The 26,396-nt window shown below is 38.1% G+C and overlaps 1 protein-coding gene across 1 annotated transcript in view; it reads left to right on the top strand.

The window, feature by feature from the left end:
* LOC124778026 (structural maintenance of chromosomes protein 4-like) overlaps positions 1-26,396 on the top strand; it is a 324,000-nt gene that overhangs the window by 188,753 nt on the left and 108,851 nt on the right. Inside the window, exons 8-10 of the mRNA XM_047253608.1 lie at positions 15,134-15,355; positions 15,437-15,558; positions 25,493-25,736. Coding sequence (XP_047109564.1) covers positions 15,134-15,355; positions 15,437-15,558; positions 25,493-25,736 — 588 coding nt within the window. The remainder of the gene's footprint in view (positions 1-15,133; positions 15,356-15,436; positions 15,559-25,492; positions 25,737-26,396) is intronic.

Here is a 26,396-nt window from a genome sequence, read left to right as displayed (position 1 = left end):
GACATTCTGTGCTCTGGCTCATAGAATGTTACCATTTTGTTAGTTGGTCAATCTTTTTCCCATGACATGACAACCTGAAAACCAGTTAATCTTTACTCTTTTCCCAATAGTTTTCCATTAACAGTCTTAGTGCAAATAAGCAGCCTGTTGTTCCTCTGCTGCTTCTGAATTCATGTTGTTGCTCTTTAGGCTGGTTTTCTTATAACAATCTTAATTTTTCTCAGTACCCTTTTCCAGTATCTTAAGAAAATTTGATAACGAGGTGAGTCCTCTGTAATTGGAAAACTTTCTTGTACTTGCTTTCTGGGGCAGCAATATTATAATTCTCTTCTTTCAGCCATCTGCTACTTTACCATTGTATTCTGTTGATGCATGCTGCCTTGATCACATCTGCTGTTAATTCATCTGGCCCGGCTCACTTGCATCCTCTCGTCTGCTTCAAGACATTCTCAGTCTATGCCGTGGTAATAGGTGGTTTCTCCACTGTAGATTCTGGTAAATCCTGTATTTCCTGATCCTCCTCTGTTATCTCCCTGCCATTTAGGAATGTGTTGAAGTACTTTTTCATCACTTCTCTGATCTCTTCTGCATCCTGGACTATACTCCCACTTACTATCACTGTTATGCCTTCTTTGCCAATATGTATAGCAGTTTTGTGTTTCCATTGCTGTCCTCCTCTAGTCTTTGGATGAATATTTCCCAACTTCTCTTCTTTTCATCCTTCACATCCTTTTTTAAACGTAAGTTTCTGGTCCCTGTATGCCTGTTCCAATGTGGAAGGTTTTGAGCATTTATCGCTTAGATCCTGTGGGTTTGTTTTTCTTTCTCCATGTCTTTGTTTTTCTTTGCTTTGTTCGGTTCTTCAGTAGCTTTCTTTACCCTGTCATTTCACCAGTCAGTTTCTTCAGTTTGCTTTAGCACTTGTTTTACCACAGACTTGTACAGCACTGTTTACTAATGTTATCGTAAATGTTTCCCATTCTTCATCTGCACAACCTGTTTCATTTGTTGGTAACTCAGCAGTTATCAGACTTTGACAGATGTTCTTGTTTTTTGCTTCCTTTAGTCTTCATTCTTTGATCATAGGCACCTTTCTTGAACAGGTTATGATAGTTATTTTCTATTTCATATCAGCTCTAAGGAATCCATGACCACTGTCCAGTGATTCTGTCAGTATGATACATCTTACTCTTTCTCCAATGTGTTTGTTGGTTATCACATAATCAGTAACTGAATTGCTTCTTCCATACCAGCCATATCTGGTGACGGTATGGCTTTCTCTCTTCCTGAAGAAAGTATTCTTTGTGGAAAGGTTATTTCTTACTCGGAAGTCTAATGGGTGTTCTCTTCCAGTATTTCTTCCTCCATACCCAAAGCACCCAGCACCTGTCCATATCCTGATCTGTCTGCTTCTATCTGGGCATTCAGATCACCTAGTACCATGATGTTATTTTCCTGGATTTGGTCTTCCAGTTCCTGGAGGAAAACTTCTTTGCTCTCATGGCTACATCCTTATTATGTTGCATATACTTGTACAATTAGTCGTCCCAGTATTTAGCCTAGCTTTAACAATTCTCTCATTGATACAGGTGTCATCTCTAATAGCATCAGTGTCTCTGAAATACCAGACTCACTCCACTTTTTTTATTTTTATTTGTCCTTACCATTTGGTTTCACTTAATTCAAGTTCATATATTTTCCTTCTCTTCATCATATCCACCAAGGTTCCCACTTATAATCTAGTCTGATATTTTGGTCTATTCCATCTGTGGTTGTCACATGTAGGGTTCCTTCTAATGTTCCTAAAGCAAGCATTGAATCCAGTGGATCATCGTTCATTCCAGGGGCGTAAGAAGATGAGTGTGGATTTGATTTATTCACTCTGATGCTTGTTCTAGTGCTGTAACCAATACATTCATACACAACGGTTGACTTTTTAGGTCTAACACAGATGAGTGAGTCATGATGTACTGTTATCCTATTGACTGGGAGGCCACTGTGTGGAGAGATCTGCAGGGGGCTGGGAGTTGCGATGCACTGCTGTTATCATAGTGACTGTGAGGCCATTGTGTGGGAGAGATCTGCAGATCGTCTGTGTATTTGGTCATTTCATGAGTTCAGAAGCATCTGCCATGTCTTCATCAAGCTCTGGACACAAACAAGATGGCAGTACAGAAAATTTTGATGAATTATCACTACTGAAGTTAAAGAAGACCAACCCACATACCCATATTTATCGAAGGGCAAATGATGATTCTTCATAAAACTGAAGTCAATTGATAGAAAGTCCTTAACATTGATCATTGAAATGATTGTAACAAAGAGCATGTTATCTTTGGTGGCGAATATTCGACAGATTTAGGAGTCAAATGTATTCCAGAGAAATATGTTGGGTCCCATGCTGTTCATGTTGTATATTAATGACCTTCCAGGTTATACTTAAAATAATGTGAAGATTTCTCACTGATGATACAGTTATCTGTAATGAAGTCCTGTCTGAAAAAGCTGCACAATTATACCGTCAGATCTTGATAAGATTGCAGAGTGGTGCAAAATTGGCAACTTGGTTTTCAGTGTTCAGAAATGTAAAATTGAGCACTTGACAAAATGAAAAAATCTAGTATCCTGTGGCAACAGTCACAACTATTTAGAGTGGTAATGAATTAACTCATATGAAAACTTGGATATGACAATTTGTGGAAATGTGAAGTGGAACAATCACGTAGGATCAGTTGTATGTAAAGCAGTTGGCAGTCTTGGCTTATTGGTTGAAAGCCAGGGAAAAGCAGTCAGTGTTCAAAGGAGATTCCTTACAAAACACTGGTAGAGCTCACTCTAGAATACTGCACAAGTGTGTGGCACCCATACTAAATGCGACTAATACGGGATTTTGAATGTATTTGATGAATGACAAAGTGAATGGGTACAGATTTGTTTGTGATATTTCCCTTCCTTTGGTTAAATCACATGGAACATTCACCAAGCACAACTTTAAACAGTTTTATTTTGCAACAGAAGAAATGACTTCACTGATTTGGTATTAACACAAAACTAACTTCTGAAGAAAAGGAAATAAAAAAACTTTCTTGACTGAGCGAACGCTCAAATAAACTTAAGTTCCAATAAGTAACAACCACTGGTTGAATCCTTTAAAGTCTATGTCATTGTAGTTTGTAACACTGACACTAAGTCTGAAACTTTCCAAGTGTCAAAGATGTAGCAAAACAGAATACCAAGTCTTCTCCATTCAGCGGTATCCTATTTGGCAAAATCACAATTCAGGGTGGCGGCAAAGACTAAGACGTGGTAGCACGCCGTTCGGGAGAGGTCTTCCCAATGTGGCTAGCTGAACCAGAACTACTGGCTGCTAGTGCAGTGCAGGCCTAAATAAATAGTGGTCTCGCAGAGTGACACTTCTTTGTGATTGGCTCAAACTTACTTTTGGCGGAAGTAAAAAATAGTTTGGCCTGTGCGCACTGATTGGGGCTGTGTGCGCTGCTTAGAGCTGCTGCTGGCCTGGTCATTATTGCCATCCTGTGTTAATCTGCTAGTAAGCTGGCCAGTTTTAATTTCCACCTCGTGCAGGCTAGAGTACCGCTATCGTGGTGTATGTTATGTGGGTAGCTGTTGGTGCCTATTGCACTAGTTGTCACAGCTGTTTGATTCACAGGAGAATACCACAGAGATTTTTTTTTAAATAAATAAGAATAAATAAAAATAAAAATAAGGCACTTGAAAGTATATATTATCCCATGAAAAAACTGATTACAAAATTTCAAGAACAAACTTCAAGTAATGAATCTGGCAATGTGCTGCAACTCCCTGTGTATCACTCCATGAGGGATTGTTATTTATTTATTTTATTCACACATCAAGTTCCATAGGACGACACTGATCCCTGGGGCATTCCCTACTTGACAGTACCCCACTCAGACCCCACGTCAAAGCTGTTATCAACATAGTTGCTAAAGTAAGAGGCGAACCAATTGTGAGCTACTCCCCATATTCCATAATGGTCCAACTTCGGAGCAATATTTTGTAATCAATGCAATCAAATGCCTTAGATAAACCAAAAAATATGCCAAGCATTCGAAATCTTTTGTTTAACCCATCCAGTACCTCACAGAGAAAAGAGAATATAGCATTTTCAGTTGTTAATGACTTCCAAAGCCGAACTGTACATTTGATAGCAAATCATTTGATATAAAATGATCAATTACCCTTACATTCACGGCCTTTTCAATAACTTCTGCAAACACTGATGTCATAGAAATAGGTCTAAAATTATCTACATTATCCCTTTCTCCCTTTTTATAAAGCGGCTTTACTACTGAGTACTTTAATCGCTCAGGAAACTGACAATTCCTAAAGGAAAAATTACAAATATGGCTAAATACAGGGCTAACATGTGCAGCACAATACTTTAATATTCTGCTAGACACTCCATCATAACCATGAGAGTCCTTAGTCTTCAGTGATTTAATTATTGACTCGGTCTCCCTCTTGTCTGTATCACAGAGGAGTATTTCAGACATCAATCTCAGAAAGGCATTTGCCAAGAAAATTATATAATTTCTGGTAGAAACTAAATTTTTATTTAATTCACCAGCAGTGCTCAGAAAATGATTGTTAAATACTGTACGTATATCTGATTTATCAGTAACAGAAATATTTTTACTGCGAACTGACTTTATGTCGTCAACCTTGTGCTGCTGACCAGACACTTCCTTCACAACTGACCACATGGTTTTAATTTTATCCTGTGAATTAGCTATTCTATTTGCATACCACATACTCTTTGCCTCCCTAATAACATTTCTAAGCACCTTTCAATACTGTTTGTAAGGGGCTACTGTAGCTTGATTGTGACTACTTCTAACATTTTGATATAATTCCCACTTTGTTCTACTAAATATCCTTATTTTAGAATGTTCTAATGGAAAGCAACTCTCAAAGATCATGAGAAATGTGTTAAGGAAAGCGTTGTATTTATCGTCTATGTTATCGGCACTAAAAACGTCATGCCACTCTTGTTCCTTGAAAGGTTTAAAAAACTCTCTGTTGCTGTTGGATTAACATTCCTACATAGTTTGTAATTAAATATCACATATGTTTGAGTACAAAAGCCTTTTAGTCTTAAAATTTGTGCATCATAGTCTGAAAGGCCAGTCACACTTTTACTAACAGAATGCCCATTTAGTAATGAAGAATGAATAAAAATGTTGTCTATGGCTGTGCTATTGTTCCCCTGCACCCTAGTTGGAAAAAACATAATCTGCATCAGATCATATGAATTTAGGAGATCTACCAACATCCTTTTTCTTGCACCATCATGTACATAATTAATATTAAAGTCACCACGTAACTCTAATTTTTGGTACTTCCTACAAAGTGAATCAAGAACCCTCACTAGCTTGAGGAGAAATGCTCTGATCGGAGTTAGGGGACCTATAAACAACAACAATTAGAAGTTTAGTTTCACTAAATTCAACTGCCCCTGCACAGCATTCAAATATCTGTTCAGTGTAGTGTCATGATACGTCTACGGACTCAAATGGAATACTGTTTTTTTTTATGCACATGGCCAATCCCCCACACTGCAAGGAACTCCTTGAAAAACAGCCAGCTAATCTGTATCCTGGCAAAGGAAGCTTCTAAATTGTCAAATTATTTAAGTGGTGCTCTGAAATACCAACAATTTCAGAGTCAACATCTATAAGCAGTTCACTAACTTTATCTGTAATACCTCTTATATTTTGATGAAATATGCTAATTCCTTCTCTACTTGGAAACATTACATCCTAGGAAGGTGAGCCCTTAGTTAGAGGGACTTCTTTTAAGCAGGCATGCCTATTTGCTGATATCAGTCTAAAAAACATGCAGCTCTAACACCAACTACTACAAGAATTTTTCCATGAGAGACACCACTACCACCACCCACTACACTGTCACCTATAAGCTTAGCCAGCCTCCCCTTTCCATACCTATTGAGGTGCAGGCCATGCATAGTGAAACCTGATCTACCTGATAGATCCAACTGGCACCACTGAAATGTGACACATGCCCTCTGCCATAAGCCCCCCCCCCTTCCCTGTCCCAGCACCATGTTAACGCGTCTAACAGCCGTGTTAAGGTGAGGCCGATCATAATGAACAGTTGCACAAAATGCACATTAGTGCCACCAGTTTGAGTAGCTATCTAGTAGAGACGAAGATTAAACTAATTTCAACATTCACAGACATGTTTAATCCATCATTCTTCCTGCACCCCATACATGAATGGAACAAGAAGCAGCACTAATATCTGGTACAGTGGAAGTAATCCTCTGCCATGCAATTCATATTAAAAACTAAAGTCTCATGGTGTGATTGGCAGGGCAACGTGACGGGCAGGTTCAGATGCCTGAGTTGGAAAGGTGTTTGCTATCCTTCGCACTCATAGGCATCTTTTCTTCATGAAGTGTTACCGTTGTTTGTTTATGTGTAACTGTTAAATGTAAGTGACTGTAATGGGTATATATGTAATGTGCTGTCATGTATGTGTGGGATGATGATGAGAGAAGGGAGAGGGTAAAATCCTGTGTCGGCACATAGCCTACTCCTTTCGAATAGCGCCAAGGGGGCTGCTGAACTTAACGCACACATCCAATGGGTATATTACCATCAACAGTGTTGCCTTCCATAACTCCATGTGGCACTGTGGACATTGGCACAAAGATTGGTGATCACCAACTCTATGCCACCATCCATCTTATCCCTTCTGCCGTGAAGACAAAGAGAAAATTGCCAACAGCAGGTGGTATACTTGGATAATCAGGCATCCAAGTACTGGTCACGTCCAATGGTGCTGAACTTCGATGATCTGATGGAAACCGCTACATCCACTGTGGCATGGCCATTAACACTTCATAGTGGTCTGCAAGGTGCGGCTATAGATGTAGAACACTGAATTTTAATAAAGCAAAGGAACCAACTGTCTAATTCATTATTGAAAGTGAAATGAGGCAAATATATTGCGTATCACGAGAAATATTCTTTTTAACATGAAAAGTTTTCAGATCCTTAAACTGCATAAGTAAAGAAGGAATATGAGCTAACAAAAGTGAACCTTCATTATTTTTCTGGTGACATACTGTTTGTCTCTAGTGCTGATATACTTCAACAATGCGTAAAAGAACTTGGGGAAAAAAAGTAATTACTGTCATGGAAGGGCAGTGTAAATTTATTTATTCGACAGCTAGTGTCCATACATTATCAGCTCCTGTTCAATGTAGTCATGTCATATTGTCTTCCTTGGGTAAGCCATAATCATTGTACACCATGAAGGAGCAAAGCACTGTACGAAACTTTTGGAAATATACCTGTGTTATTGGCATACTCCAATAATAATTAGAATAATAATAATATTTACTTTCATATAGTGTTATTACCATCCATTCATAGCATACCTCAACAGAATCTCTGAAAGTGTAAGCCAATTCCTTAACTTGGCATTATGTCATCATGCTGTATGTTGGCTGACTTTAAAGTATTGGTTGCAATCTCAGCTCCGGGCAGTGCTGATGCAGGAAATTGTTGAAAGTGGAGTTGTCCTCGAACCTGATAAAGCAAGAAAACAGAAAATTTTAACCGAAGAATGTTGTCCCGAATTATTGCTTTTCCAACTTACTCATGATTTGAAAGCACTTGTTAAATTTGTTATGAAAAGTGGAATAAAGTTCTTTGGGAAAATTAAAATGTTCAGTATATCCTGACAGTCTGCACATGTCATTAGGTCATTGTTTCCTTTGAAATTGTGGAAAACAAACTAAATAAATTCTTTTTATTTTGACATGTTTACTGGATTGGAGTAAGTGGACTTCTTCATCACTAAACAGTGAGCAGCTTTCATGTTGACTTATGTTCGATTTTACAATGAAGAATGATACCTAACAATTGTGAACAGGTAGACATCACTCATGAATTAATCTCGTACTGTCAATGAAAGCCTTCACTATATTTGACAGAGGTAGCTCAAAACTAGGGCATATAATAAAGGGAGCAAGGAAAGATATTGAGAAAATTCATTTAATCAGTAAACTCTTCAACCCAGTACTATATGAAATAATGAAGAAAATTTATAGGAGAGGAAAATGTAGTTCACAAAGGTTGTACTGCAGTACCCATGTAACAGTACAGTTACTGGCAATATGCTTTCCTGGAACAACATCTAATGAGAGATAACATATGAAATTTTAGCACCTTTGGTTTTCAACTATATGTTTGTACATAGAATTTAATCCCTAACCAGCTGCTGTTAATAATACCAAGTGTGGTCAGATGACATTAGTTAAGGCATGTTGTAACATGTGAACTGTGTAACTATAAAACACTTTCTGCAATCTTATATTAAGATTAAGTCTATGCACTAATGCAAATCAAGGAAGTAAATTACCATAATTTCTGTTTTATGACCCTAGAAGGATTACATCTCTGTGAGTGTGCTGGATATATAATGGAGACTCTCAAGTGACTGCTCATCTTTTTCACCAGAAATTATTTGCATGTTTCAAATATATTATTCTAGTCTAGGTATCATTCACATTGAGTAAACTATTCAACAGATTTTTCCCTTACATGTGACAAGACATCTACATGTGACAAGACATCTGGCTGGGTTGTTTCTGGACTGAGGAAAACCATATGGTGTTAACTGATGGTACAACATTCTTTGTGACCTATACAAATCATTATTCAAAGGACAGTCTCCCTTCTGTGTTTTAATATTGTCCTTCCTTCCGAAATAATTCTTGTAATACGTACTTGGAGTTATGCTTTCATACCATTTTATTCAATATAATGAGGCATTTCAGGAGATCACTTTAAGTTTCTCTTGTCTCATTGTTGTTGCTAATAATGCATCAAGCACTGTGAAATTTCTAGCCAGTGATTGTTAATTGTATTAGTTTCCAGTTAGTGCCTGAGATGTGGGTGGAAAAAGTTGATCTAAATTCTCAGTTGAGGAAACTTTTCTTAGTTTTAATTGTACCCATCATGTTTTGAATATACTTTCACTGCATATGATGGGCACAACACTTAAATTTTTAAGGACTCACTGAGGTTACTGGTCCTGCATGTGATTAGAAACTTACTTGACTGTCACCTGTGAAGTTTTTCAAGACAAGAACTCTTAGTTCATTGCAGAAATGAAGCTGTTTTTGAATGGTTGAAAATGGCTGGATTGAAACACAAATAAATCATGACTTTTATAGCAGTATAGAAAGTTGTTTAGTAGAATCACAGAAACTGCATCAGGTGTTCAGCAGCAAGAGATTTAAGAAAACTTATTTACAAAAAGATGTATGATATAAAGGGATTAAACAGACATAGTTTTTGGTAATTAGGAAAGCTGCTAAGGAGTTTAATTCAAGTACGCTCAAAATATTTGTCATGGACTTCCAGTGTTGAATGTACTATTTATTGCAAATAACATCTGTAGCAGCATACATGGTGCACAATAGAATAAGCTGGAAATGACAGTTGACACCTATCAGAAATTGTTTAGTGTATGATGGCAATTTTTGAGTGGACTCTAAATGTTCACACACTACAGGTGAAATGTTTTTTTGCCAGATATTTAAATCAGTATCTGGCCACAGTGATGTGTCAGATGTGACCTGATTAACTACATTGTGAAACATTCATTTACACAACCTTTAGAAAGATAGTTCATGGCTGAATTTGTTCTGAAGCTTTCATCACGGCTCAAATTTGTGTTTTCTATTGAGGATATGTTATGAATGCTGGTTCTTCAGATAAGCTTGATGGGGGAAATTGCAACTCTTCATCCATAGCTAAAGTTATACTATGATCAATTGCATTCACATTATAATGTCATAGAGGGATGTTTAGTATAGAGGCTGCAGTTTATTTGGTGTAGCAGAACACCAAGGAGGGACTTCAGGGATCTTGATGTGTACAGGAAGTTTTTGAAACATCTGTAAATAAAACTGGAACCATTGAGATTAACATTCACATGAACATGAGATATGAGAAACCTTTTTCTGTGTGTCTATGCATCTTATAATTAGAATAATAGTTAGAACATATTTTGAGCTCAAATGTAGTGAGGCATCATGAACAGAATGACCTCCTCCACGCCAAACAACATGGGTTTCAAAAAGTGGTCATGTGCAACACATTGCCCCCTTTTCTCACAGAACAATTTAAAAGCCATTGATCAAGACAGTTCAGTAGATATAGTAGTTCTTGACTTCCAAAAAGCATTTGACTCAATACCATACCAGTATTTATTAACAGAATTGAGATAATAGGGATATGAAAAGAAACTAGTGACTAGATTGAGGATTCCTGGGTATCAAGGATACAGCATGTTATCTTGGATGGAGAATCATCAAGAAATGTAAAAGTTAACTTCAGGTATGCTCCAGGGAAGGACCTTTATTTTCCATGTTGTTTATAATGATCAGGCAGACAATATTAATAGTGACATCAGACTTTTTGCAGATGATGCCGTTAGCTACAATGAGGAACTCTCTGATAAAAGCTAAACATGTTTCCAGTCAGATCTTCCAAAGCAGTGCAGAAATTGCCACTTGTTGTCTAAAATTTAAGGAATGTAAAATTGTTCACTTTGCAAAACAAATAAAATTTGTATGTTATGACTATGGAATGAATTCAAATTAAATCAGCCAATGCAGAAGGAATTAGATTAGGCAGAGGTGGTCATTTACTATGTGCTACAGCACACTGTAAATATTGCACTAAAATATTCCATTTCTGTTCAAATGCAGTCTGGAAATTGCACTAAAATTACACCATTTGTCATCGTATGAAAGCCAGAAACTGCCCTAAAATTATACCATTTCTCTTTGAATGCATGCAAGTATGCAAATGAAATGGACAAAAACATGTTTTGAAGCACACACTATGCAATAACTAGAAACCAGTGTCGAGTGCTGAAGTGATGGTCAGCCGCGCTACAATCATCTTAGCAGTATTTTTCTTTGAAATAGCATGTAGCATATAGTGCAAGTATAAAGTGTGAGGGATTTTTGAGAAGCTATTGTCATAACCTACAAACAAGTCCGCAGTACGGCTATGGGCACCCACATGACACCATCCTATGCTAACCTATTCATGGGCCATCTAGAGGAATCCTTCCTAAAAACCCAGAATCCTAAACCCTCACCTGCTTCAGATTCATTGATGATATCTTTGCTATCTAGATTGAAGGTTTCAATTCACATTCCTCCAGAACCTCAACAACTTCTCCCCCATTTGCTTCACCTGGTCCTACTCAACCCAACAAGCCACCTTCCTAGATGTTGACCTCCACCTCAGAGATGGCTACATCAGTACCTCCTTCCATATCAAACCTACTAACCACCAGCAATACCTCCACTTCGACAGCTGCCACCTGTTTCATACCAAGAAGTCCCTTCTGTACAGCCTAGCCACCTGTGGTCGTTGCATCTGCAGTGACGAGCAGTCCCTCTCTAAATATACCAAGGGTCTCACTGAAGCCTTCACTGACCGTAATTACCCTCCAATCCTTGTACAAAAACAAAACTCCTGTGCCTTATCTTTCTAGTCTCCCACTCCCTCCCAAAGTCCCACAGTCCGGCCACAGAGGAGCATTCCCCTCATAACTCAGTACCATCCGGGACTGGAGCAACTGAACTACATTCTCCGCCAAGGTTTCGATTACCTCTCGTCGTGCCCTGAAATGAGAAATGTCCTACCCGCTATCCTTCCCACACCTCCTACCGTGGTATTTCGCCGTCCACCGAAACTACACAATATACTCGTCCATCCTTATACAACCCCTGCCCTCAATCTCTTACCTCATGGCTCATACCCCTGTAATAGACCTAGATGCAAGACCTGTCCCATACATCCTCCTACCACCACCTACTCCAATCCGGTCACTAACATCACCTATCCCATCAAAGGCAGGGCTACCTGTGAAACCAGTCATGTGATTTACAAGCTAAGTCGCAACCGTTGTGCTGCATTCTATGTAGGCATGACAACAAACAAGCTGTCCGTCCGCATGAATGGCCACCGACAAACTGTGGCCAAAACACAAGTGGACCACGGTGTAGCTGAACATGCTGCCAAACATGATACCCCTCATCTCAATTACTGCTTCATAGCCTGTGCCTTATGGGTCCTTACCACCAACACCAGCTTTTCTGAATTGCGCAGGTGGGAACTTTCCCTGCAATACATCCTACGTTCCCGTAACCCTCCTGGTCTCAACCTTCATTAGTCACTGTCCTCACCCATCCAGCCCCCTCCCTGTTCCAATTCCAGCATTACACAGCCGTCATTTCACCGCCACACCCAGTCTTTTAATTTATTTTTATTTTTTGTTTTATTTTTATTTCTGTCCTTTGCGCTACATCCCCCCTCCCCCCTCCGCACCTTCTCTCCCACCCTCCGTCTAAACTGCAATATTTCACTGTCCGCCACTCCCAACATACTATCCCTCCCCCTCCCGGCCCCAGCCTCCTCCTTACCCCCATCCAGTCACCACTCTCATCATGCACTGGTGCTGCTGCTCGTAGTGTAACTTCAGCTCTCTGAGAACGCAGATGTGTGTGCAAGTTGCACTTGCGTGTGTGTGCTTGTGTGTATGTGTGTCTACTGCTGACAAAGGCCTTATGGCCGAAAGCTATGACTGTGTGAATCTTTTTATTGTGCCTATCACGACTCAGCATCTCCGCTATATGGTGAGTAACAACTTTCCTTCTCGTGTATTGTTACATTCCATACTGTATTTTCCGTTGTTTGATCTCTGAAGCTTTATGCATAGAGTATGAGAGATTTTTGAGGAGCCCTTGTACCCACCCTCTGGCTGAGTTGTTTAACAGAGACTGGTAATTCGTGGACCTGGGTTTGATTCACCACTGAGAATAGGAAATGAGACACTAAAACTTGTAGATGAGATTTGCTATTTGACCAGTAACGTAAATGATGATGACTGATGTAAGGAAAAGTCACAAATAAAATATAGACTGATAGTGACAAGAAAAGTGTTTCTGAAGAAGAGAAATTTGTTAAAATGAAATACAAATTTCAACACTGGAAAATCCAGGATGGAATGTAACAATATTATGAGAAGGAAAGTTGCTACTCACCATATAGCGGAGATGCTGAGTCACAGATAGGCACAACAAAAAGACTTTCACAATTAAACCTTTCGGCCATTGGCCTTCGTCAACACACACACACACACACACACACACACACGACTGCAGTCTCAGGTGTTATAAAGTCTTTCCTGAAGGTACTTTATTTGGAGTGGAGCCATGTACAGAAGTGAAATGTGGATGACAAGCAGTTCAGACAAGAAAAATATAGAAGCCTTTGAAATGTGATGCTGTAGATTAAAGCTGATGATTATGTGCGTAGAAGTGGGGAGAAGTGCTGAATAGAATTGGGGAGAAAAGAAATTTGTGGCATAATTCTACTAAGAGAAGGGATTGGTTGATAGAACATTCTAAGACATCAATGAATTATTAATTTAATACTGAGAGAAGTATGGGCAGTAGCAATTGTAGAGGGAGGCCAAAAGATGAATACAGTAAGGTGATTCAGTTGAATCTTGGTTGCAATAGTTATTTGGAAATGAAGAGGCTTGCATAGTATAGACCAGTGTGGAGAGCTGTATCAAACATAGGTAAAGTTTGTGGTAGGCTTTATATCATTAGTAGGATACTGGTACAATGCAGTCATTCTGGGACATGATTCACAAAACATTTGTGCGGCCCTCTGTAGAACATTATTTAATTGTGTAGGACCCATATGACTAACAAGGGATATTGAGTATATACAAAGAAAGGTAGCACAGATGTTGACAGGTTTGTTTGACTCACGTGAGAGTGTCACGGAAATGCTGAAAAACTTGAACCTACAGATGGTTTAAGATAGACATAAATTATCCTATGAAAGCTTGCTTACGAAGTTTCATGAAATACTACTAGGTGAAGAATCTAGGAATGTACTACAGACCCCTACATATTGCTTCTGTAAAGACCACTAAGATGAGATTCTACTAATTACAGGGTATTGAGGCATGTATGCAGTTATTGTTCTAGCACTCTGTATACAAAACCATAACAGGTGGACATGTGTAGTGGAAAGTACCCTCTGATACTGCATGGTGTCTCACAGAGTAGTGATGTAGATGCAGATAGGTGAAGAAGTGGTGGTGTTAATAGTTTGGAGTTCAATTTTACGGGAAACTGTGCTTTGTTTCCTTCAACTCTCCCCCTTACACGAAACTAATATTGTGCAGCAGTTCGAAAACAAATCTCAAAAGATCTCCTGCTCATTTTAATAGAGGAGAGTGAGGCAGCTTACAAGAGAGAAAGAGAAGGGCCAAGAAACACATGAGAAAATGGAGCAGTTGAGGCACTGTAGGACACTGGGCTGAGGTACATAAAAACTAAATTAAGTAATAAGTGAAAAAGAAATAAAAAGGGATCTGAAATCCAGTGAGTGAAGAATCATAAACATATGAAAAGGAATTCAAATGAAACAGGTACTTACCTGTAATACATTAAAAACCTGGGGTGAGAAATAGCATTTTAGTGCTTATTACATTGTCCCTTATTTGTTTTTAGATACTGTGGTAAGGTCCTTGATTTCACAATTTGTGCAAAGTTATGACGGAAAGCAATACAGTCGGCACATGTTAAACATAGCAACAAAATTAAAGGATGATTGATCATTTGCTTCAAAACCGATGTTCATAAGAATGAAAATTGGAAGTACAGCAAAAATCGCCTGCCTGGGAGAGAACTTAAATATGGTGGTAGTCTGAGGTGAAATTAATGAAATTCATATTTATTATTCCTCTCTTCTCCTGTGGTAACAAAGTGTGTATCTCTCTAAGACATAATTATAAAGAGAATGCCATACAGTGAACATATTTATCAGATAGTGTACTTTCATCTTCAGGATACCATTTACCCCTCTGTTCCTTTCTCTCCCTCCCTCCCTCCCTCCCTCCCTCCCTCCTGCCCTCATTTAATTATTAGTTTAATTTGAAAGGTAGACTCACTGTTTGCTATGTTTTGTCAGATGTGATACGTTTATTTATTGTATGTTGTTTACTTTAACAGTTGGAGCAAGCTGCTCTGTTTCCAGGACAGTGTGAGAAAGAGATAGAAAACCTCATGAAACTTAAAGAAGAAACTAGGCAGGAACAACAGTTAAAGGAAGAGAAATTTAATGATATGGTGAGAGAACAACAACCTTATATTACAGATCTGATGGAGAGACACAAAAAATTGCTGAGTGAATTAATTCCATTGAAGGATGCAGTTTTAGAAAAGAAGATAAATGTAAGACATCACTAACAAATTAACATATCCTCTTTTCCTTTTAATTAGAAATTTTTTGTAGTTAATCTGTATATTTTTCAGATGGATACAGCTCAGTCAAATCTTGATTCATATGTAAAAGAAATTCAGCAGGATAATGCAAAACGAGAGCAACTGGAGAAAGAAGTTAAAGAAAATGAATCTCAACTCAAAAATCAAAGAAGGTATGTCTCATAATGCTCTTTTTGTTATGGATGATATTCAAAACATATATTATGAAATAACATGCCATTTGTATAGAAATTACACCTCCTTTCATTGCACTTAATGTTGTGGCTTGCTGACTCAAATTTAAAAATTTATATATCATTTTCTACTTTTCCATTTGCAAGTAGTGTGCTGGATGAAAAATTCTCAGAAAGCTTTTGCATGACCTTTAGTTTCTCCTGGTTTACCAGTATGGTCATTTTGGGATATCATTTCACACAATTTCAATGTGGCATCTAATGTAATGTGCACCCCAATTTTAAAAATTAAAATTATAAATAGAGTTTGTTTGTGCATCACTTGTAGACTAAATTTATTTTACACAACAATGGATGTATAAATGTACTATCAAAACAACAACCATTTTAAGTGACCCATTGTTAAGTGACACAGTTATTACTAGAAGAGAATGCCCAACTTGATAACCTACATGATATGCAAACAGACATACCATAAATTAAGGGTGTTTCCCAACATTATTCTCTAATGGCATAATTACTGGCATCCTCAGACGAGTCTACATCAGAAACAGATTGACTTTCTCTCACTGCCATCCAGAGTATTTGAAATACATTATTTCTTGAATGATTTCACGTTCACTGGTGCTTCAGTGCTTTTCCAGACAGCCAAAATCTATTCCATTAAGTTTCGGGTGTGCAGCCGCAAGAAATCTCCTTCTTCTAATATTTCGGCTGTAAAACGTTTAGCCATCTTCAGAGTGAGCCGCAAGACTGCCGCTCCAGTGCTTGCTTCGTCCCTTTATACTGTTGTACCGCGCGACTGCGCATGCGGCCACAGATGCAAATGCGCCAGAGACGTTGGTCGGCGGCAGAGACGTGCATAATGCGCGAGTTGTATCTATGACTCCGCAGTTGATCTTTGTTGGCTTATCGATATATCATTGTGAGCTGCACTGTGACGACGTCTTTGCGAGTTTATTACAGCAAGTGCTGGATTCCAGGATTTATCAAGGTTGAAACCACTGTCTCTATTAATTAAGTTCGTCGTCAAGCGAATTTCAATTGCCTCCTTTACTATCGAGTCCCAAAATGACGATGTAGTTGCCAAAATTTCGACGTTGTCATACAACATACTGTGACAATTATCAATACAGTGCTCTGCCACGGCCGACTTGTTAGGTTGTAAAAGTCGTGTGTACCTCTGGTGTTCTGTACATCTTTCTTGGACAGTACGAGTTCTTTGTCTGATGTAAGAAAGGCCACATTCACAGTGAATTTTGTAAACTCCAGATTTTCGGAGCAGCAAATCATCTTTGACAGAACCCACGAGTGCAGCTGTCTTAGGTGGAGGACGAAAAATCACTTTTATTTTGTGTCTGCCGAGAATGCGACCTATTTTTGATGAGAGGCTACCCACATATGGCAGGAAGGCCATCGATTTAAAGGTTTCTTCATCTTCTTCTGCTTTCTTTGTGGCCTCTTTCGGTTTCATCGGTTCTTACATCGGACAAACAACTCGTACTGTCCAAGAAAGATGTACAGAACACCAGAGGTACACACGACTTTTACATAACCTAACAAGTCGGCCGTGGCAGAGCACTGTATTGATAATTGTCACAGTATGTTGTATGACAACGTCGAAATTTTGGCAACTACATCGTCATTTTGGGACTCGATAGTAAAGGAGGCAATTGAAATTCGCTTGACGACGAACTTAATTAATAGAGACAGTGGTTTCAACCTTGATAAATCCTGGAATTCGGTACTTGCTGTAATAAACTCGCAAAGACGTCGTCACAGTGCAGCTCACAATGATATATCGATATGCCAACAAAGATCAACTGCGGAGTCATAGATACAACTCACGCATTATGCACGTCTCTGCCACCAACCAACGTCTCTGGCGCATTTGCATCTGTGGCCGCATGCGCAGTCGCGCGGTACAACAGTATAAAGGGACGAAGCAAGCACTAGAACGGCAGTCTTGCGGCTCACTCTGAAGATGGCTGAACGTTTTACAGCCGAAATATTAGAAGAAGAAGGAGATTTCTTGCGGCTGCACACCCGAAACTTAATGGAACAGTCTTTGCGCCGCCAAAACCTGAAGATTCACAGCCAAAATCTAGTGTATAATAATGTGGGGTAAGGCATGCTTAATTTTTCCTGTTCTCAGTTTGGTTCACAAAACCATTTTTCATACCGTTCCTGAAGGTAACCTTTGAAAGCTTTATTTATACTGACGTCCAGGGGCTGTAATACAAAAGTCATTCTTCCAGGCACAATAACAAGCTTACTGGTTAGGCTGTGGATCTTCTTTTGTATGTTGTCAGTGAGATGACCATAAGGACAAAGAATTGATGATAGTTTGGAAAGCCCACAAGGACGGGGTACTGCGTGTTTCAGAGACAGTCAAGCATTAGAGTGTCAACCTTCCAGTCCTTCTCTTGACTTCCAATAGTGATTTCATCAGGGAAAATCTTTTCATTTGTAGGGTTCTTGTGGCTTCTTTTCCACTTGAAGATTAAGAAAGGCGAAAGGTTGCTCCCATCTGCTGCAATTGCAAGCATTTCAGTTATGGGCTGTTTTCCACACCTGAATGTTTTAATGGTAACTTCTTTTGTTCTCTTCTCATCAATTCTGCATTTATATGACACATCAAACCAAATTGCCTAATTGGCCCATCAAAAAATTCTTCTCTTTCCAAAATGTGATGACATACCACTGTAATTCTTGACGTGTTTTCTCAAATTCCTGTGGAAGCTTTTGGCATACTATTGTACAGCATTGTAGTAATAAGCTTGTCCATTTCATAAAGTGATCAACCCATCTGTGGCTAGTCTTAAACTCTTGCTGAGGTATGTATTAAGAGCTGCAGCCCCCTCTTTTGCTTTGTTTCTTATGGTGTCACTAGACACAGGTTATCTATTCTTCCTCCTTTCACAGGCGACTTCCAAAACTTTTATGAAGTAACAAATAGTCTTGGTTGCAAAGCAGGAATTTTCATTTTATTTATCTCCAATGACATGTTTTGCCTTATACAAGGCATCTTCAGATTGGCATATAGGACGCCGTGCATACAAATGTCCCAACAGGAAACCACTGTGGTCAGAATTTGAAAGAACATTGTGTGGTGTCTGATACAGATGATGTTAAATATACAGGAAACAGTGCCTAAAACACGCGAAAGTCCCAGGAGGTAGATGCTCTTGTCAATTTTTTTTGAAAAAGGCCTCGCACAGTGTCCTTGTCAGATATGCAGCACTGCCCACATCCACTAAAACAGGATCAAGCCTATATCGATGCAACACACAGTGATGACTGACTGTGTGATGCTTGTATGTAGGCTTGATCCCATTTTAGTGGATGTTGACAGCACCACATATCTGACATGGACACTGCGCAAGGCCTTTTTTTTTTTTTCAGAAAAAATTACAAGGGCAATTATTTGCTGGGGCTTTCATGGGCTTTTGGCTCTGTTTTCCAGTAGTTAACATCTTTAACATCTTCTGTATCAGACACCACACAATGTGCTTTTTTTTCCAAATGCAGACCGCAGCAGGTTCCTGGTGGGATGTTTGTATGTGCAGCATCCTATGTGTTAGCACCATATTTTGCCAGAAAACCTGAAAATGCTATAAAAATCAAGTTCTGCAGTCAACACTCTTTGTTCTTTCATATTGTTACATCTTCCATATTGTTACCTCTCCTTGCTGTATCACACTGCCATGGACTGCGAAAAGTCCAAAACTTTTACTTCAACACCAGGGTGTCCTACTTTCTAGTAGCAGTAGTTGAAAATAATGCCAATTTCTGTTTCTTCCATCAGAAAATATTACTCTCAGCTACACTGAACTCTCATCCCACCCAGTGGTTTAAAATGCCTGTGCATTCATAAATTGGGGCAAATGCCCAAGATAAATGCCTGGGTGAATGCCCAAAATTCATAAATGCCCAGGCATTTATACATTTTAAAGATTAATTGATGAGTGGTGCTTATAAAAAATTTTAAGTTGAAATTTTGTATGGGAAAAGGTGTTTTGTGACACTGTTCTATTATTGGTTGTGTAAGCAAGATGAAAAAGCTGCTTGAAACTAAGGGGAGCATTATTAGGGGAAATAAATTGGACTCTAAACAGAACTTTTTACATCTTTAATGATGTCTATACTCATCATATAGAGGAGATACTGAGCACAGACAGGCACAACATCCAAAGACTGTTACAAATTAGCTTTTTCCCAGTATGGCCTTTGTCAAAAATAAATCACACACACACACACACACACACACACACACACACACACACAAACGCAACTCCCCCCCCCCCCCCCCCCCCCCCCCACACACACACACACGACTGCAGTGTCTGGCAACTGAAGCCACAATTGGTGTGATTTCAGTTGTCAGAGACTGCAGTCATGTGTGCATGAGTTGCATTTGCATATGTGTGTGTGTGTGTGTGTGTGTGTGTGTGTGTGTGTGTGTGTGTGTGTTTCTGTCATCTATTTTTGATGAAGGCCATACTGGCCGAAGGCTAATTTGTGACGGTCTTTTTGTTATGCCTGTCTGTGACTCAGCATCTCCGTTATATGCTGAGTAGCAACTTCCCTTTTCATAATATTGTTACAGTCCATCCTGCAATTTCCATTATTTGAAAATGACACTCAAGTTTAAAAGTAATTTTTGAAATAAAGTATACTTTATATTAAGTAGCTAGCCTGTAGGTTGTATTTTTACTTATACTATACTACTGCAAAAAAGTTTAAAAACTGTTTCCAATAAGTTTTTTTTATCTTCATAAGTTGAAGAAGAATCATGAAGTTTCAACTCTGCTTCAGATTCTCCTGAAACTGATTCCTCATGCAGCTACTGCATTCCTTTCCATTTTGTCTTTGCGTAGACTGTTCGGTATGGATTTTTGCTTGGGATCAACAGGCTTACGTTGTGTTCCTGCTCCATTTATCTGCTTCCACTTCTAGGAGATGTAGATTAGTTTTGCAGCTGTCTCTGATGTGAGTCTCTTTCTTTTTTTGCTGTGGATCCATCCAAAAGTGCTGAAGTAATGCTCTGTAGCTGCAGATGTAACTGGTGCGCCCACAATTTTTATAGCAATTTCGGACTATTCACAAGTTTCTCTTAAAACTCTCCACCAAAATAAAGGATTTACATAATTATTTTTATGTTCCTGAGGGTGAGAACGCACTCCTTTCCACACAAATTGTCTAGACCAAATTCCTTGTTTGTCCTTATAATTAGGCAAGTTCTCTCTGACGTGAATAAAATTTAGTCCAGTGTTCTTTGCTGTGCCACAAACAAAGCTTATTGCATCAAACATTTCGATAGGCTTCAGGTTACTACCTTGTACTGCTGGATCTAGAGGATTAGCTGCAAGGTGGGCATTGATTCTTTGTTATTAAATCCTTTTTATGTTTGTTTTCTCATTTTATCTTCACAGCAGTGCAGTCATACGAACATAGATGAAGAAAGGAGCAAATAGAAAACAATAGTCTGTCTCAAATGTCGTTACAACTGACAATAAAGCATTTCCACCCCACCCTCTCTCTCTCTCTCTCTTTCCCTCTGAAAAAACATTCTAGCAGTAAAAAGCCCAGAATTTGGGCATTTAAAACAGCTTTGGACAAATTCCTGTGCAAGTACACCATTTATAAATGTCCTGCCCACTGGTCGTCTTTTCCAGCCCACATCACTAGTCCCACCCTCTTGTTACCACATTTTTCAGCCTAAAGAAATGCTTAACACTTGAAAGTAGTATCATACAATTCTCTTCTCCGCTTGCTTTCCATTTTGTGACTACCTAATGCAAACACACTACGCAGGAATAAGCCAAGAATAATATAACAAAGTTGAGATTTACAGCAATGCATTGTGATATAAGGAACAATACCTAAACTTCAATGATGTTGCCACTGAATGGTAGATTAAAGTTTGTACTCAAATGTAATGCGCCATCAAATCCTACGAACACCCCAGTTTTGAACAGTGCATATGGTAAAACAAAAAAAGGATGACGTAAATGTGGTATGTGTAGAAGGAAGTAATATGTTCAGTCTTTTTGGTATCAGTTTTAAAAAAGTCTTGCAAATGCTTTTTTAAAATTGTTGTAATTTTTACACTTTCACACCAGAACATGAAAAATGTTTACAAACTGTATTTGTACCCTAACCTAAGAGATCAATGGGGATTTATCAAGTCATACAGAAAATTCGTTAATGAGATATCCAGAGACAAAAGACAGTAACTTGGAAGTTCCCAATAATTCAAAAATAAATTAAAACCATGCCTCGTTACGCACATTCTTGTAAATCATCCAAATATCTGGTTACCGCAATTACAAATTAGGGTACTGTAAGGAGTAATGTATGTAGAAAAATAAGCTCACTTTCTTGCAGCAAGCGTCTTTTTTTTATCATCAATAAATGGCTCCCTACACTTACATAAATTTTAGTGAGCAGTGATTGCTAAATAATGGCTGTATTTTATATCTGAAAAATGCCCTCATATGCTATTTTCCTTCTGGTGAAGCCCTTGTTCTACTAATTAAGATGTTCATTGCAATGATTGAAACAAACTAATGCTTGAAACTTACAGTGGATTAAAAATCTGTGTCAGAATGGCACATAAACAATATCTTTGGAAAAGGTCCCAATTTAAATCCCAATCTGGCTCAAAGTTTTAATTTGTCAGGGAGATTCAAATCAGTGCACACTCAATTGCAGAGTGAAAAGCAGGCTAAAGCTTGTTAATAACAACATAAACAGAATAAAGGCAATAATCCAAAATAATTCAAACGAAAAGAATAAAATAATTTCTATTTGTTACTGTGACATCAGTGTTAATTAGAAAGAAAGGGTGTAAATGTCTGTGTATTAGCTATTCCACACTATCATTAGTTTGTAGGAAATGTTATTTGCATAAATTTGGATTTTTTAAAATAATGATGTTTTCTTTTTGCTTATCTGAATTTGCAATATTGTATGCACTGTTTCTTTGCCAGTTTTAGAAGAACACATTGGGAACACAGGAAAAAACTGTCACCCAGCGCTGCCATTGGAGAAGAGCAGTGTTGAGGAACCAATCCTTACCTCCTTTACATAGTGCAACCACTATCCTTACGCTGTCCGCTTTGTAACAAGCATTTAGTTTCAATCTGGACAGTTAGCTTCTTTTCCAAGAGGGAGTCATATGTAGTGCTCATGGTAAAACAGGAAAAGCTTCGTCACTCTTTTAACAATGAAAGCCTAAACACATGATAGAACAAATAATTCCAAAAATGCAGTTCACCATGGAAATAAAAAATAACAACAAAATACCTTTCTTGGGTGTTTTTGTTATTAGACAGACCGATGTAAGCTTAGAACATAAGGTTTCTCAAAAAGCAATGCACACAGATAGATATTTACATAAGAACTCTAATCACCATCCAAAACCAAAAGAGGTGTCCTTAAAAGTCTTGCCAATAGAGCCAAAAGTTTTTGCATGCCGAATACCTGGATGCTGAATTAAAACATATAAACCAGATTTCCAAGAAAAATTGCTACTCGGGGAAAGAATTAAACAGAATTCTGTGACCAAATAAGGGAAAGCTGAAGGACAAGCATGAAAAAGAAGGATGGAAAAATACAGTTTTCTCCCTTTTATTAAAAAAGTAACAGATCTGATCAGAAAGATTTTACAGAAACATGATATTAAGCCAGTTTTTAGACCAACAAAGAAAACAGGTAAGGCACTCTGATCTGTGATGTATAAATGCCCTCCACTGTCGTCATGTGGTGTATATAAAATACCATGTACATGTCGTACAGCTTATATTGGAACAACCAAGATAAGTGTGAAAACATGGCTAAAGGAATACAAAAGTCTCTGCTGAGGAAGATAGTTAAGTTGGCTGTAGCAAAGCATGGTTTTCAGCCAAGAAGTCAAGAAGTGAAGTTTTCTGAAATAAAAATTTTGTCTACTGTGCTGAACTGTTATCCATGGCTATGTAGAGAAACCATTGAAGTATATAAACATAGGGATGATTTTAATGGGAAAGAAGAGACCATGAAACTTAGCTACATATGGACAGTATCTCTGCAGAATTGCTAAACATTCTTTTATCTTTGACAAGATGACATTCATTACTTAGAGTTCATCTTTGACAAGGGTCATCTCTGCTTATCACATGTAACTCTGGCCATGCTCCTTTTTCTACAGAATATATGTCATTCTTAGATATCAGACCTGTCTGAAGATGTCCAGCACAGTTCTGGATGAAACGTTAGGAACAGAAGAGTTTTATGGACCATGACCTTATACCCCGGAAGGTTTACCAGCAGTGTATACACTGTACAGCAAAATTAAACACAATATTCAACAATGGTTACTGCAGCACTACTGCTTGTATCATTTGCAGTTCTTAAGATTGCCAATGATCAGACACAAAACAGTAGTGGCCCAAAGTCTTCCATCTTATTCCGGTTCAGAATGAGAAATGCTAGACAAAAAGTGTGCACACAGTAACTTCACAATAAATTCCCACCCTTGAAAGTGCAAGAGGATATAATTCGACAGTGGTAATAGTGAATTCTCAATCATACCATCAGAGAAACTTAATAATTTGGACATCTACCATTCACAAATACATAGATGAGTGAAAACTAGAAAATTTCAGTCACAGTTAATGAAAGTTCACATAATAACTTAGCTGCTCCATATAATGAGATACTCAGCTTTGAATCTTCAGGGGTTGTTGCTTCAGAAAGTCCCAGTGTTCGACGTTGCTGATGTACTAATTTTTAAGTGAAACACAAAGTATATCACTTTTCTTGTTTTGTATTATGACCGATTTGGATGTTCATTGATGATGTGTGCATTTCTTGTCTGACAGACTTCAAAAGAGTCTCATACAAATAGCTTCCAAAAGACAATAATGCAGACTCACTGACTGACTGACTGACTGACTGACTGACTCTCTCACTGCCTCTGACTGTCTCTTACTTCTGCTGCCTGTTTTCCTTACTAACTTTTGTAGCTCATGCACCACTTCCTTTTATATAAAACTATACAATTGAATACATTGTTGAATGTAAGATTTACAAAATAACAATTAAAAGTCATTAGATGACTTTCGTTATTTACATTAAAAAATGGGCTCATATTGCCCTACGTGTTCTGATATTCAGTTTGGAAAAGCTTACTTAATTTTGTATACGGTTCCAATGAATTTTACGCTACAACAATTTAAATTACATTATAGTTAATTATAAACAAATCACTTTGAACAAATTATTGTTAACAGTATTTTGGATAGCTATCATTTTAAATACCATAATGAATAAACATTGTGGCTTTTCAGAAACAGGGAAGAAGTGAATTTTCAAGATTATGTGGTACAACATGACTGTACAGTTCGTATCACGAAAATTCAAAGTTGGATTATTAACAAACGGCTTGCTCCCCTTAGTTGCTAATTAAAATTGGGTAACATATTAATGTGAAATTTAATCTGAGATAGTAAACTTGTTCATACTAATTTTTTAAAGGGCAGTTTACTACTGAAACTGGGTATAGTCATAACGGTACAAAGTCCGGAAAGTTAAAAATTCGAGCTAATTTGACCTCTTCAGAGAGTGTTGACATGAGGTAGTAATTTCAAGTAGGACTGAGAAGGTAGTCCCATTTCAAGCTGATAATAGGTACAATTCCACAACTAATATTGCAATATAAGACTAGTTACTGCTAGTGACTGATAGGAAGTCATTTGTTAAGCATTTAGATTTTTTGAAATGGTTACAGATAAAACCACAACAATTTTCATTTTTTCAATTTCTCTGGACATTCTCCTTAATGTTGTTATCTACAAAACCGAATGTATGGGTGTCAGTAGCTACTGTTTCTTTATTATTATTATTATTGAACATTTCTTCTTTCTAGTGTTCTGGAAGAGCTGAATAGACAGATCCTCTCTGTTGAAACTGATCTACAACAAAAACATGAAGAGCACAGATGCCTTAAACAAAATCATACTGCTCATCAGTCTGAAGTGCAGAGAATTAAAAAAGTATTGGAAGAAACAAAAAGCTCTTTCCATGCTGTTGAGTCAATGAGAGGCCCCATTGCTCATCTTCTTAAAGCAAAACGAGAAGGAATACTTCCAGAGGGCGTTTATGGTAGATTGGTGAGTATATAAAAAAAACTAACATTCCTGCAGACAAGTTCACAAAAATGCATATCCTCATGTTATCAGTTCAAGAAACAGAATTTAATGTATGTGAACCATGCGGAAAGATTTTAGCTGGCTCAGTTGTAATGAACCTGTGCAAGAATGTGGCATTACATTTCTCCTCCCCTCCCCTCTCCCCCTTTTTTCCAAAAAAGTGTCTTGTATCATCTTTTTTATGTCCCTATTCTCATTTTTGTCTCCATCTGCCCACCCTTCTTGTACAGTGTTACTCAACACTCATCTCCTTCTCCCTAGAAAAATATAGCCCTGAAATATTCTTGTTTACCTTTTTATTATTAGGAAAGGAAGAGTAGTCAATGTGCAAAAATCCTCACGCTTCTCACAGCTGTATGAGTGGTGTGTTTTTGTGTTGTAAAAAGAAAATGGCTTTTCTTTAACGTCAGACACCTGAAAATTCAAGAGAACGACACGAGGCAATGGTTTGTGTTGCACCACTCAGCAGTTATTGTGTAATGTGTATCCATATTCAAAGCCTAAGTGATGACTACATGAGCAGGCCATGCTTTGAGAATTATCAAACAGGATTGTCATTTAATTGGAAGCTTTGTAAACACTTAGTTCCATAACTTTGTCCCATCACCAGTTAGTATTTTG

This window comes from Schistocerca piceifrons, chromosome 2 (genome assembly GCF_021461385.2).
Source record: "Schistocerca piceifrons isolate TAMUIC-IGC-003096 chromosome 2, iqSchPice1.1, whole genome shotgun sequence".
Taxonomy (NCBI): domain Eukaryota; kingdom Metazoa; phylum Arthropoda; class Insecta; order Orthoptera; family Acrididae; genus Schistocerca; species Schistocerca piceifrons.
Note: the sequence above shows the minus strand (reverse complement) of the source record. Positions and strands in the feature narration are given on the sequence as shown.